General features: G+C 41.0%; 1 protein-coding gene across 2 annotated transcripts in view; it reads right to left on the minus strand.

The window, feature by feature from the left end:
- The window catches only part of cntln (centlein, centrosomal protein), a 94,487-nt gene that overhangs the window by 6,850 nt on the left and 72,031 nt on the right, over positions 1–15,606 (minus strand). For both annotated transcript variants that reach the window (XM_085459098.1, XM_085459099.1), the window contains 2 exons: positions 10,605–10,802; positions 5,601–5,675 (listed from right to left, as the gene is read on the minus strand). In XM_085459098.1, coding sequence (XP_085315224.1) covers positions 5,601–5,675; positions 10,605–10,802 — 273 coding nt within the window. The remainder of the gene's footprint in view (positions 1–5,600; positions 5,676–10,604; positions 10,803–15,606) is intronic.

The following is a 15,606-nucleotide window of genomic DNA, read 5'->3' on the forward strand; positions in this document are numbered from 1 at the left end:
CAATTATAAAACATTTTTATTAATTCAAAGAAAAGTTCATTTTTTCCACGAACCCACTGTAAAAGTTATGAAAATGCATTTAAAAGTTCTACATCTATGTACTCTTTGTTGAGTCATCATGGGGCAAGATGGGAGTCTTTACCCAGGCAGATTCTGGCCTTCTGTTCAACACCCCTGCTCTGTTATCTGGACAAAAGTGGTAGCCATCTGCAAATTAGACCTAGAGGACGCCCTCTTTACACTGGCTTCCAATTGAATACAGGATCAGTTTTAAAGCCCTTTTATTGGTTTTAAAATCTCTAAATGGTCTGGCACCTCTTTATTTGTCTGACTTGTTAAAGCCCCACGTCCCCACTCGTTCCCTTCGGTCAGCTGAGCAGTTGCTGCTTTCGGTCCCAAAGTCACGGCTGAAACTTAGAGGAGACCGAGCGTTCTCTGTTGCTGCGCCGATGCTTTGGAATAACCTTCCTCTTCATATTAGACAGGCTACATCAGTGCCAGTTTTTAAGTCTTTATTAAAAACCTATTTTTATTCCCTGGCTTTTAACTCTGTGGGTAACTGATATTTTTATTTTATTGCTATGTCTGGTTTTATTACTATGTGCATATTAGTATTGTACAGCACTTTGGTCTACCACTTGTGTTTTTAAAGTGCTATATAAATAAATAAATGATGATGATGATGATGATGATGGAATCCCATGCCACAAAATTCCCGGCACGCAGTTTTGTGCTGATGTTAATGCCGGATGAATTATGGAACTGTGCAGTTACTGAATGAGATTGAGATGTTATTGAAAATGACCCATTCTTTCCACAAATGTTTCGTGACTGTATGGCTACTTGCTCGGTAACACGTGAACTCAAAGATTAAGAGATGTGGCCCAATACTTGTTGTTCATGTAGTGCAAATTCAACAGCTTTAATCACCCAACCCATTAATGGCTAAGGAACATCAGCAAGAAGCTGCATCTGCAGTTTCTTTTTATCTGAAACGCAGGCTGAATAGGCCAGAAAACTCACAGAGCACTCTGATACTAACAACAATAATATTAGTCTCCTCCTGGGAACCCTTCACTGTTTCAGTGACACATTTACAGTACAAAGTCTCAACTCAAGTCCCCTCCACACACATACAAACATACTTACAGGGACCAAAAAGAGTGTCTGATTTAATTAGCTCAGTCATTAATTGGAGCTTAATTAGAGCCACTTTCCTTCAGAGAGAAGTGTGGGACTAAGGGCTGTTCCTTGTCATTACAGAGGCATAATGAGCCACACAACACAACACACTGCTCCTCACTCTCACAGCACCACCAACAACAGAAAAGTTTCAGAGTGCATGGAAACAGAGCCATAGATATTTTTAAAACCAAGGGTTAATGATGTAACACCTCATAGAAATACCAATATAGTGTGAAGCCTTTATAAGAAGTGACATGAAAAAAGTGCTATTTAATGCTATTTACCACTGTAGAAATGGGCTACAGGAAACCCTCCCGAAAGTTTGATACAGGTTTGAAATTACAGGAATTATTTCAGCCTTAGAGACCACCCATAAACGCCTTTGATGTTTTATAACAAGTCCAGTCCTGATTGGTCTGGCTTGTCTCTACCACTGTCTTAATGTAATGTTCACCTGCTTGTTATAGCTCGGAGGCTGATAAGAAGTGATGCTTGTACGTCTCCCTTGGGTGTGATTGTGAGGTAAATATTAGCAGGCCCTCAGCGCCACCCCATACCAGTAAACCAAACCACTGTCCTCTCATAAAGAAATCAACAGAGTCAATGACTTTTTAAATGTTATTATGCTGTCATGAGGCTTCAGATAGGTGTGTGTGTATACAAAATGAGTCTGAAAAATGATCTGGAGGGAACGTGTGTGCTTGCGTGCATGTGCACACGCTTGCATGCACATGCTGCTCCTGTTCATTATTGGCCAGCAGCAGAAGGCAGTCATTTCCCTGTCTTCATAAAGACTTGGTCCATTAAATTCTACCTCCAGTCAATAATTAGGACTCCACAAATAAACCAAAGGCAATTAAATCAATGCTTCCCCGGGTCGGTACCTGGACCCCATGGCCCACATGGACACTCCATCTTCACCGCTGGCCTTATTCATGGTAGGTTGAGGTGGAGCCATATAGCACACCCCCTGGCCTGCTCATGATTATTAGACAGCATCGTCCCTTGATTCTGGCTATGGAGCGCCGCTTACGGTGGCTCTCTACTGAGAGGCGCAGGGTTTGATTTCATTAACTCACCAGTGGAGGTGAGAGACGAGAAAATGAACGCAATGTTTCATTTTGTTTTGAGTGGACATGTGGGGCAGGGGTGAGGGGGCTCCGGAAATCTATGGCACTTCTATGGCATGAAGGGAGCAGTTACCTCAACACATACACCATCACATATCATCAGGTCTGCAACACAGAGTTTGTTAGCGTACTGCCAACACCTCTCTTTCTTGTTACGTTGACATGTGGCAGTGCATGACAGTGATTGTAAACAATGGCCCACACACAGACAAAGACGCACACATAGGTACCTATCGTCGTATCCACACACACACACACACACACACACACACACACAGAATGAGTGATGGGTTTGCCATTGACAGGGCCACTGAGATAATAAAGTGCTGTCCCACTGGCAGCTCCATTAAGCACTGACAGTGACAAGATGAGGCTGTCGTGAGTGTGGTGCACACACACACACACACACACACACACACACACACACACACACACACACACACAGATGGACATATCCTCATCCTCTTCTGGTGACAGCCAGCCAGTTAAGGACATGGATCTCTCTCATCTTTCCTTTCACTGGGTCTATTTCTGTCTCTGTGTCTTTTTATTCGAGGAAGTGTGTATGAGTACTGCTCCGGGTAAGATCATATCGCTATTAGGGGAGTGTGTTATTAGTGTCACAGACAGGGTGACAGCCCAGGCCATTCCACTTCACAGATGTTCTGCTTGGTGAGCCTTTCATAAGCTATGACAGAGAGTCGAAAAACCAAGCGGGTACTTTACTGGAGTTCTTGAAGTGTATGCACTCACTAGAAAATGTTGGCTTCTCTGCAGCAGCTTTCACTTAGTGTAGGTCCGATATCACAGCGGTCTTAAACACATAAATTAAGCTTATGAAAAAACCTGATCTTTTGGCATGCAAGATGTCCCACCAGCTGCCCCAAAAAATATAGAAATATGAAAGAGAAAGGCAAAGACAGAGCCTGGTGTCCACTTAATATGACAATACGCTTTTAAAAACCAGACAGCGAGAAGAAACTGCATGATCGAGCCGAGAAGAAAAATAAAATAAACAAACAGCAAAAAAACCAAAAAAAACAAAAAAAAAACAGAACAAGATGGACTTGAAAGGGGATAGAAAAAGTCTGTTTCAGTGAAGGGGGATGACTGTGGTGGTCCCAGTGGTCCCCACAGGGACCTGGGGGCGAGTCTCAGCCTTGTCATACTCCGCTTTTCTCCTCCTCCACTCTGCACACCAACTCCAGCCCCCCCCCACCATCCCTGTTCTGCCCACGGAAAACGTCGATAGCAGGCTGCCGGTGCCGAGGTCTCTGGTGGACACTAGCTCATTCTCCCGGCATCGACAGGCCCGCCAAATCAATATTTAGTTCCCCACTAACAAGCTGCCTCGGGGTCTGAGCCAGAGAGAGAGAGAGAGAGAGAGAGAGAGAGAGAGAGAGAGTGAAGAATGCGGGACAGTGGAGGATGGCAGAGAGAGAGCAGGGACTGAGAGCTGTCCAGCTAGAAGGGAAAAACATGGATTCAGTAGAGTGTTGTGTGTGTGTTAGTGTGGGAGGGGGAGAGGAAGGTGGAAAGGTCAGAAGAAGATCTGGGGAACAAGAGAACAGTGTCTGGTGTGTGTCGTGGTGCGGAGGCGACGCATGAGTGCCTGCGGCAGCCGCTGACAAGAACACAGACAAGACACACACACATACTCGACACTCTCAATCATACACATATCACAGCGAGCAGACGTTGACAGCACTCGAGCAAAGCTCCAGCAGAGCACTCACAGATGACTGGCTGTGTGCACACAAAGACTCCAACACAGCCACAATCTAGTTGCTTTTCTTTGTTTATCTTTTGCATTATTGTCTTTTTTTTTCAGAGGCTGAGCAGGATCGTTGGGGTGGGAAAAAAATCCTCCACTTACTGTATTTGGTGGCCAATTTTTGTTTTTCAAGCATTGAAGACTGACAAGTAACAAAGCCACATTTGGCTAAACCAAACTGTAACGTAGACACCAAAACATCCACTTAATCATAGATAAATAAATAAAATGCCTTAGTCAATAAATAAATAGATTTCTTCATTGTTCAAAAACATATACAGTGCCAGCCAAAGGTTTGGACACACCTGAGGGCCTGGATATCTCTAATTATCTGACACAGCTTTTATTAAAAACAAACAAAAATGAAGCAACATCTATGACGCACAAATGCACTGAAATGAAACTCTTTGAATCTCTTACACAGTGAACATATTACATGTTTAAAAAAATACCCTAAGTTTTTATCAAAACTCAAATTCTAAACAGAACATCTGTGATGTTTGGAAGAGAGGAATTTTTACAGCGAAATCATCCTGCTCACTCTTTGGGTGTCTTTAAACGAGCATTTGTTGTTTCCTTTTCCTCTCACTGCTGCTGCTGCTGATTTATCCCAAACAACTACATAGTAACAAAGTAAGCTAGGACCAGATATTACATATATTTGATAGAATTTCCTGCTTCAGTATGGCAAAGAAAGCTCAACTTACTGTAGGTCAACAGCAACTTACAGCATGAATGCATGTTTTTTTTTAGGTTCTCTGTTATCTCATCCAATCCGATCCATCCATGAAACTCATGAACATGGAGACACAGTCCATCCAGCCAGCCATCCAATTCAGGGTGGCGGGGGGCTGGAACCACCATAGGACGAGGGGCAGGGTACATCTGGACAGGCCACCAATTTATCACACTGCCAACGCACACACACACCCATTCACACTCACATTCACACCTATGCGCAATTTTGAATCACTAGTTAACCTAACCCCACTGATAAAACAAGCTCTTGCAAATAATAACTAAATAATTACTACTAGTACTACCTGTTGCCCAGTGTCAGCTGGGATACAGCCCCTTAGTGATCATGAATTAGATAAGGGGTTAAGGAAATGGATTGATAGCTGGCTGGAAAACAAACTTGCTTTGGTTGGGAAAATACATAATTGCCTTTCTGTTGAAATAAATCATGCACTTGTTTGTTATGTTAGACCATATTAGCAAGTACATTTCTGCAATGTCTTTTTAATTCCCTGTGCAACCAATACTGAAAATAGGCCTACCTGGACTGCAGGTAATGACTTATTCGAACACAGTAGTAACTGTGCAGTAACCACGAATTACTTATATAAAGTAAACAGATTAAAGTGTGACTGGTAATTAAAATCTTAGTGGGACTAAAGCAAGCGTTTGTGTTTTTGCACATTAAAACAAAAATATATTATTTTGTGACTATTGCACTGCCTAAGCAGGAACAAGTTATGTGATCATTACTGCAAGTAGGTGAGACTGACCTTCTGCTGGAGAATGTGGTTTACATGGGCCAGCCACTGCTGATCTCTGGGATACTCTGAGCAATCTGCCGTCCCCTGTAAACACAAAAGGAGATTCTCAGCAGTGTTTTCTTTTAGAGATCATAGGACAAGGAATCAAAAGTGTTGAGCGACAACCTTCATTAAATTGTAGGAATATTTACATTTTGTATAAAATGTCACGTCAGACATTATTGAGGTATAATGTTTCTACAAAGAAACACATTTGTTGCCAAAGGACAGAAATGTAGCACCAGTTGCACCAGTTAGGACCTTTAAGAAGCATTGTGGAGACTATTGCAAGGTATCCCAGAATGCCTCTGCATACTACTCATGTGTAAAGACCTAAGAGAGTGGCAGTGCTAATGAACATGGTGAAATGGAACTACATGGCCATGAGCACGTACTCCTGAGCTACCTATGCTTCCTCTTCACTTCAAATCCAAAGTGGCACTGGACAAGATGTGACGCGACTTGTGTTGGCTCGCAGGGATACAAGAGGAAGAGCAGGAGGAGAAAAGTCTGAGTGCGTGTGTGTGTGGGTTTGAAAACATCCCTGCAGTGACACAATGGCTCTAACAGGTACAAAACCGTTTCATGTGAGTTGGAGTTATCTTAATTCTATGTGTCCACTTTTTACTTCTTCTTTCAATGTAATTACAGTATTAATTAAATAAAGCTTTCATAAATTCAGCTTTATGTACTGTGTACTAATAAAGCACATTACATTATACAAAGACTAAAGGGAATCCATGCAATTTCAATCGTTTTTCAGTTTTTCTACTTGATAAATGTGTCAAATTACAGAAGTTCTGCTAGCTGGCTGCTTTTCTGTATTTATACTTTTTAAATCATGTATTTTTTTATTTATTACTTAACTACTTTGGTGTAGTATGAAGGGCTATGGGAGAGGTCTTTATCAACAGGAAAATCTAAAAAAATGTATGTCCTCTATATTTTCCAAAGCCATCAAGGAGGCTGGGCCAATTAAGGCCCCTGGGTCTTACATTTGACATCATTGCTATAGACAATTAAATTACAAATATCCTCTAAATTTAGACAAATAAATACAAAAATCCTGAACCATGGAAGATAACAGAAAATCTATCTGTATATTAAAGGATGTTTTCACTGTTGTATTTGCTGGCCCTTTGTTTAATTATGTATTCACGATAATCAAGGCTTTCCTTTAACAAAGCAGCTTGCCTTGTTTTTGTCTTACTGGAAGCACTGGAAGGATATATTTTAGTACTGGACATGTTTCATTTCACTGCACACTTTATCCCACTAACCTTGACATGATGGCTGGGAGCATTCACATACCACAGGATGTATGACAACAGTCTGCAAGTCTGTATCTCTTCCTGTTGATCCCCAGCTGTTTGGTACCCTATATAAGGTCTCTGGTGGTAGTGCTTGTTTTGCCTAATTAGTGAATGATGCTTGGGAAACAGAGACCTACATCGAAAGCAAGGTCATAACAAGTGTGTGTGTTTGTGTGTTTATATTACTGAGAAAAAAAGAAAGCCTTTTGTGAGTGCTGTCTTAAAACATCTCACAACATAGGTGAACACTGTGTGTAAAACGCATGTATGCACTGTGTGAAAGTGTTTGCGTGTAAATGTGTGGGCGCTTGCTGGCCCTTGATAAATACATAACAAAGCACTGACCCTCCATCCAATATCAGGTGCAAAACAAACTGGCCTGGCAATTATAGCTTTATTACATCTGGATCATTAACTCCACAACAAGTTGCCAAGGGAGCGTGGAGCTGCTCGGGCCTTTCTGCGGCTCTGTTGCACACATGAACTGGATAGTGGACAGTAAGAGTGTTGAGGATGACAGCAGTGTGTAAATATGCGTGGAATAAGTGTGTTTCATTTAATTATGTGTAGCAAAGAAGCAAAGAAGTGAATATTGATATTAATTAATAAATGAAAAACAACATTCCTAAAGATGGGATGCTGTATAAACTGTATGATTTGCACGTTTGCACGTGCACGATTTCTCTAGAGAACAGAAAATGACTAAGAATAGGAAAAGATGATGGTCATTACAAGAAGGCCATCTATTCCCCAAATCCCCTGAAATTGTAAATAGAACCAGGAATAATTCACTTAAACAATTTGAAACACTTGAAATTCAAAAATGTATCGATTTCAAAACCAAGTACTAGTGCCCTCCAAAGCTGAAAACTTCTAGAAATATTGTTGACAAGAGACATCAAACTAAAAGAAAGTAACTGTTGGCAATGCAGCGTTCTCATTTAAAAGTAAAAAAAGAGAAGTAAAAACAACCCCACAGAGCCTGAACTCTCATTCAGCTCACTGGTATCGCAAAACTAAATGAATAAATGAATAAACTTGCTATGTGTTGGACTTGTTGAACACTGCTGGGACATCCTGATACAGTAACATCGTGTCAGTCCTCAAGCTCAATGAGTAACTCACAATCGAAAAAGATTGTGGACACGCTGCTCAGAGTTTACTGAGTGAGGGGCATATTTCAGAAACAAATAACATGAAACATTTGCTTGTACAAAATGCTAAAGAAAAAATCATGAGTCAGTACTTTGTCACATATATAAGTGAGTCCAGATTGTGGATAATGAGATAGAGTGATTTTTTTTAATAACCACAAGCTGTTAGGAATCTTCTGCATATATTTTGCTTACAGCTGAAGGAAAAGGTTTGTGAACACTTTGCTAGTTTCTGATTTTCTGTATAACCGAGTCCAATTTTCCAAGAAGTGGAAAAACAGAAACAAAAATCCTGATCATTCTTGAACAATAGCTTGGAGGAACTTTTGCTCATTGCCTCGCTCACGTTTGCCCAAATGAACTTTCTACATGAGGTTCTGTTCAATAAAAGACGGAACTTTGACATGTTCAATCCAAAAATCATATTTATTCTTTTTTGGCTATTCTTTGCTGGGATGACTTGTGTGCCGAGCGGCTGCTGTCTTCCTGCATGACCCACTTTCTCTTGAGATTTAGATGTCCTGACATTTTCCTTTAAAATTTGCTGATTTATTTCAAAACTCATCGCTCCATAAATGATGTTCTGCCATCCTGGCCCAGATGCAGTGAAGCAGGTCCAAACCACAATCGCCACATTTCAGAGGTTACATTGGAATTCTGCATTTTCTTCTCTCTGAACATCATTCGCATTTAAATAACTTCTATTTTGGCCTCATCTTTCTAGAAAACATTGGGAAACCAGCTTTCTGGCAGGCGAACAAAATATTTAGACTGAGAATGGTTACCTTTTCCTTGAAGCCCTGTCATGCACATCATTACTGTTTAGAGTTCTCTTGGCGGTACACTCATGAACTCTTTTATGAACCAATGTTGAACTAATGAGGCATTTAGTTGCTTAGAAGTTACCCTGGGATCCTTTGTGACCTCCTAGACTGTTACAAGGCTTCCTCTTGGAATGATTTGTTGGTCAACCACTCCTGGTGGTGTTGAATTCATTTGCACAAAGGCAGCCCGGTTATGGATTTCTTATGTCCCTATTTAAAGATCATTTTGTAGCATGATAAACATAAACAACAACTCCCTGTTCTTTAAATAGAAACACCCGATTATCATTACAGCCTACAAATTCCTGAGATCTGTGTAATTTTTCAAATATAATATTGGGCACCTTTTTCCTGAGTCTAATAGTTTCTTTTCATCTCTTTAATGGGGCTGTCTTTGTCTAGTTTTATGAGTTAAAAGGGAATGAGACTGGATGGTTATTTGGGCCATATTTAAACAGAAAGGGTTCACAAACTTTTTTCCAGCAACCGTACCTGCTATCCCAAGTGAACAACAGACTACATTATACTGTAGTCTTTCTTTTGAATTTTAACAGTAAAAAAGTTTTAACCTTTTACATCCTTTAATAAACACAGACACAAGGGGTAAACAAACCAGTGTTAAGGCACCAAGTAGATTCTAATAAACCATCACTAATAAAATGCAGTGGAAGAAAACAGGTGGTGAAGAGAAAAAGAGTGATTTTACCAACAGAGGTTAAAGCTTTGGTGAAAGGGACTGTTTGTCAAGTGAGAAACTGTTCCCTTTCATCTCTTGGGTGGAGCTGTGCAGCAAAGGGCTAAAATTGGTTTCAAGTGTGAGTAAGTGTCTGCTGCGCCCTCTCTCATCTTGTGATAGATGGGAGGAAGTCCCCAGGGATGTGAGGCTGATTGTAACATAGGGCTGCTAATTGATGACATGGCTGGGTGTGATCTATGGTGGAGCCCACCAAGTTGTAAAAGAGTCTGGAAGACTTCTGAAAACCGACAACACTCAATAACAAGGAATTTTCTGTTCAATGACTGCTTTTACCTGAAAGGAGGGGTAAAAAGTTGTACGCACTCAGCTTGTGCCATTATTAAATCTTATATCAAGTTGATATGTGCTGCAGGAGTTGACAGGTTTTTGATCTTGCCTGGATTGAACACTCACTTTAAACATGGAGTCTTCGCTTTGGCACTGTTACTTCCCAACTTATTAGTGACATGCCTCTGCGCATTTTTTTTAAAGTTCTCCAGGATTGCTTACTTGCTCTATCTACGCATCAATGAGAGGAGGTCAGACACAAGCAGACATTTCCAGGAAGGTTAAACACTGTTGGACAATGAAATGAAATGAGATGGCACCTACTTCTCTCCTCTTTCCTTCTTTCCAGACTGATGCCAATCTATAGTTTCTGTTCCCAGCAGACAGAGCAAAGTAGCTCTTTGACATTAATTTTGCTTTACTTGACAAAGAAGATACCCAAAGCCAAAGCCAATATTAATGCCATACTGTCCTTGCCAATCCATGGTGCACATGCACAGAAACAAAAAAAACTTTGAGGATGTTTCAAAATTTTACAGCATTAAAAAAAAATCTATCACAGGTATGCTGAATGCCCTGGGCTTAATCAATCCTAAACTTGATATAATTCTTTAACTTAGAATTTGTATATAATCGTGAACACAGTCTCCTGGGCTTACCTGATCAGTTTCCATTATGTCTGCGAGATCATTCTCTGACATATTGAGGATGGAGGCAGCAATGGACTTGGCTTTGATCATAGACTTGGCTGAGAGGCCGCCCTTTGCTGCCACAGAGTTGGCCTGCCTCAACCTCCTCCTCTTCATCAACTGCTGCTTGACCTCTTGAACGTCTAAAAGTATTTCACTGGCCAGGGCCTGAAGGGGGAGGAGAAAAAGGAATAAAAAAAGAAGAGGATGATGAAATGGATGTAGAAAAACAAGAGGGATAGCTCTGCCTGGCAGATGAATAAATGAAATTGATCAAGCATGCGCCAGAGAGGCCTAGTACATTATGGAGGAATATTGAGTTTGACACACTCAGATTCTCTTCGGTTTCGCCTCACGCTCCCCTGTAGGAATGTGGACCTGAGGGTTTGTTGCCCTGTCGATTGAAAGCTGAGGGAACAGAGCTTTGATATCAAACGCACCCCAAGTTTTGCTAAATTCTCCACAGACAGAGAATCATGCATCAGAGAGAGAAAGACAGGGAGCTACTGAAAATACAGCCATTCATTTATTTATTTGCTTTCTGAATGTCTCACAGTACAACAGGGCAGCATAACACTGTTAATAATTAAGCTACGAAGGGCTGTTTCAAATGGTGCCCAAGTGAAAGGCAAGCGAGACGAGGAAGGCCTGCGATGGCACAGTTGTCGGGCACTAAATGGGAGTTTGCTCTAAATACAGAGAGACAATTAAATGTTAAAACTGCCACTGTACACAAGAAAGTCAATAAAGTAAACTCCCCTTTGCTTCATTTTGAGCTTATTGATCGAGGCAATAATCTTCTGTATCATTCCCTTGTAAGCCCGCTGAAAAGCTGACCTTGGAATAGATGGTCAGATGAGGGAAAGCTAGAGACAGGAGAACTTGCAGTACACAAAACAAAATAAAAAAGAAACACAAAGTACAACTTCCTCTTGGACGGCAGAAAACACAAGCAGGCAAACAAGAAGCGCGGGGCACGTACACCGACACAAACCTAAGTACAAACACAGAAAGCACTCAAGGGCTTTAAAGTAACACTGGTAATCACACATGAGCAGCGCTGAATTGCGCAAAAAATCTCCACTTTTCCGTCTTCATTTTACACAGGTGCACCAGGTGCAGTTTACAAAACTAGAAGTGGTCCCTGCTGGAGACTGCTGAGAGAGTAGTTAAAGGCTTGCAGTTGACATAATGCTTCTGGTCTATTAGCAAAACACTGAACATTCAGAAATACAAAGGGAATGTCTTTAAGGAAGATCATAATGTAGTAAATTCATTCAAATGAAAAAAATTAAGTTTAAATGTTTCGGGGAAAAGTTAAAAAGTGAAAGTGTGAGGTGTCAGTACAGATTCACCAGTTGCACTTCTAGAAAACAGTGTGACAAAGTCTTGATTAAACTTCAAAATGCAGCATTAGTGAATTATTTTCACAAGCATCCATCCATTCATCCATCCATCCTCTTAATTGCTTATCCAATTTAGGGTCGCTCGGAGGCTGGAGCCTATCCCAGCTGTCACACGGAGAGAGGCGGAGTAGCTCTGTGATATACTGGATAGGCTGCCAGTACATCGCAGGTCTCAACACCGTGTTAACCCCTGTACCTCTGTGCCGTCACAATTGCTTCTACTTTCATATGGATATAAATATTCAAGATGATGAACAGAAGACATAAACACTAGTTATTAAGGAAGCCAGCTTCAGTTCATTTAGGTCATCTTAGCTCTATTCAGCCTTAGGGAATATGCAGCTCATTAACTAACAGTTGGACATCCTATTCTTATATTTACAGCCCAATAGACATTCACTCATTAGTCAAGGGTTAAATTCAATTGCCGTAAATATTGTGTGTGGAATCATCCAGAAGGAGATTAAGGGGTGACTTTATCACTCATTTTGACTCTGGGAGAGATGGCTGGGACTGGCGAATGCAAGCGTTCACACATACAAGCTTTTGAAATACACAGATGGAAAAATGTGTGTGTGTGTGTGTTTATTAAGAGGTCTTAGCCTGGCGAGTACCACAAACAGTATGGCCAGAGGGCCAATTTAGACAGGACGAGGATCAGGGCATGGAGATGTGGATCAAATGAGCAGCTAAAAGATATCCTCTTTGATAATAAACTACCACTGAATTAGCATTTACACACATGAGCACACAATGGGCCCTTTATAAATAAAAAGAACAGAGCAAGAGGAGAAATGCTCTAATTTTGTTGGATCATCTACCCACTGATAATAGCAACTGCTGTTTAGCAGTTTATTGCATACCCTATGAGCCTGAATGAGGTTGCGGAAGTCTGTTTCACAGAATATGAAAGTCATATGTGGCTCTCACATCTCTTGTTATGAATAGTTTTGATGTCCTGCATGTCTGAGCCTGACAGCATTTTAAAGTAATTAAAAAACACACATCTATATAAAAAAAAAATAGGGGATGTAGGGATGACTGGCCAAAAATTGTACTTTTTGTACTCTGCAAAAGAAAAAACTCCTCTGTGTTTGTGTATTGTGGAGCAGTCACTACATGCAGGGCCACTGTTTAGCAGTTCAAGAGCAGTGCTTACAGCCTGGGGCGTGCACAGGGGCCAAAAGGGTTTGCTGGCACACAATAAAGAAATACACACACACACACACACACACACACACACACACACACACACACACACACACACACACACACACACACACACACACACAGGCACACTCAGGCACACTCAGGCACACGCAGACACACACAAATCGCACAGGTACAAAGAACAAAAAAAAACAAGCTCATAAAGGCACAAACCGACACATCTATACACACACACACTCTCACACACATGTGCAGCCCTCCGGTCCTGATCAATACATGACAAGAGTAAATCTCCTCCGGACGTCAGGCAGTCCAATCAAAGGGCTTGGTGTTCTTATAGGGGATCACAAGAGCCAGGGGGAGACAAACAATGATGTGAATCCTCAACAACACCACAATGGCCCCAACAGCTCAGGGTTATGGGAATGGAGGAGACGAGTAACACAAGCATGAACTGTGTTTTTATGCACATCTATATGTGCAAGCGTTTGCATGTGATGCAACTTCTCTTTGCATGCAGGCAGGTCTTCTGCACTACACGAATGTGTATGTGTGTGTAGGCAGTAAATTTACACAAGAGGAAAGGGTGAAGGCTTAGCTGCGTAAAAGAAATCACAGTTTGCAAAAATGGGAAGAAAAAGTTAAAAATTCTGTTTTTCTTGCTTGTAAGGACAAAAACGATACAAAATTGCAACTGAACTGTGGCAATAATCTTGCACGAGATTTATGTGTGTGCAAAAATACTGCACCTCTATCAATCTCTGGCAAGCCCTTTCTTCCTTTGACAGACAGGCGTCAGCTGAACAGAACTGATGGGTAGTCTTTATCAGTCTCTGGCAGACACACACATAGACTGACACAAACACTGAAACACACCTCAAGGTGATGGATTAGGTCTAGACAAAGACAATGCCGCCTGTTCCCAGTGGGCATGCAGTATTCTTAGAGTGGTGGCCTGCACTGACGCAATGTTCCAGTTTTATTCATCCATCTTCTGACACTTATGGAGAGCTGGGTGTGGTGATGTCAGGCCAAGTAAGGTAGTGTTAACGGTCTTTCTGGTCTTGGAACTTTGCGAGGCCTTTGTGGGCCAAGTGGGGTCTCCAATTCCAGCAGGGTATTGTGGGTATTCTTCCAGCTGAAAATGCCCAGAATAACTGAACAGAGAGGGGTCCAATAGAAACCTCAACTATCTCGAGTGGCTTGTTTTATTTTCAACAAGTATGAGTTTTATACCACGATGCTCTGCTAATCAGCTCACCAGTTTTAGTTAGTTCTTGGGTTGAATCCTTGACAGGTGTTCTTCTGAATACAAACAATAAGCATCTTTCCCCACAAGCAAAGCATTACACCAGGGGTAGTCCATGGAGATCCCAGACTCTGCCCTGAAATCTTTGAATCTGGGATCAATAAATATTACTATATAAATAAGTGCTGAAGGATTTTCTTCCTACACCATTAATCTATTGTTAATGTTAACATGTCATCCTCTTATCTGAATTTCATTTTATTTAATTTAATAAGGGTACAGTACTCTGTTTTTGGTAACCATTGTCCATATGTAAATATGTAAAAATTGTGTATGTATCTGTTCTGTGTCTTGTTTACTGTTTGTTTGTATATGTGTCTTTCTTGCTGCTGTTACACCCAAATTTCCCTTTGTGGGACAATTAAAGGATTATTCTATTCTGTTCTATTAACAGCTAAGTTGTTGTGTTGAAGGTTTTAAAATCCAACTAAATACATAGATTGTCACCAATTTAGCATCTGACCGAGACTTGTGTACTGATGCAATCTCCTCCTCTGTTCCTGAGTTAATACTGAATTGAATAATGGCCAGAAAACGGTGACTGTTGACCTTTGAATAATAAATGTCATCAAGTCATGTTTTCATCCTTTAAAACATCTGTGTGAAACTTCATCCTGTTTACTGTAATAATTGCAGACATTTTTCCAGCTGCATACACCTCGACCTTGGACGTCCAACATGTAATCGGTTCATCCTCGATTCCAAGTGAAAGTGAAGAGATATATCGAGCTCACGAGAACGGGCGGGATGGACAGACACTGAGAAAACACAATGCCCCCAGCCATGACTGTTGCCAGTGCAGAAGAAATAAAAGTGTGACTCAATCCACTCGCATACAGTGTTATTCACTGTACGCATGTACAAGGGCAAAAAACTGGAAGGCTTCAGATTTATCTTCATTCTTTTCTTATAATCAAGAGATTTTAATAACCAAATCTTCTCTTGTAATTATGATGCATTTGCTAGTCATATTTAAGCAAAAGGTCCCCATCATATTTTCCTCCTTGTGTGCATCCAGCACACTCATTTGTACGTTATCAACAGTTTATGTTGATATATTGTTCTCTGTTGTTTCTCAGAAGTGCTA

Source organism: Copadichromis virginalis, linkage group LG6 (genome assembly GCF_057382275.1).
Source record: "Copadichromis virginalis isolate Kocher_CV1m ecotype Utaka linkage group LG6, C_Virginalis_male_GT1.1, whole genome shotgun sequence".
In the NCBI taxonomy this organism is placed as follows: Eukaryota; Metazoa; Chordata; class Actinopteri; order Cichliformes; family Cichlidae; genus Copadichromis; species Copadichromis virginalis.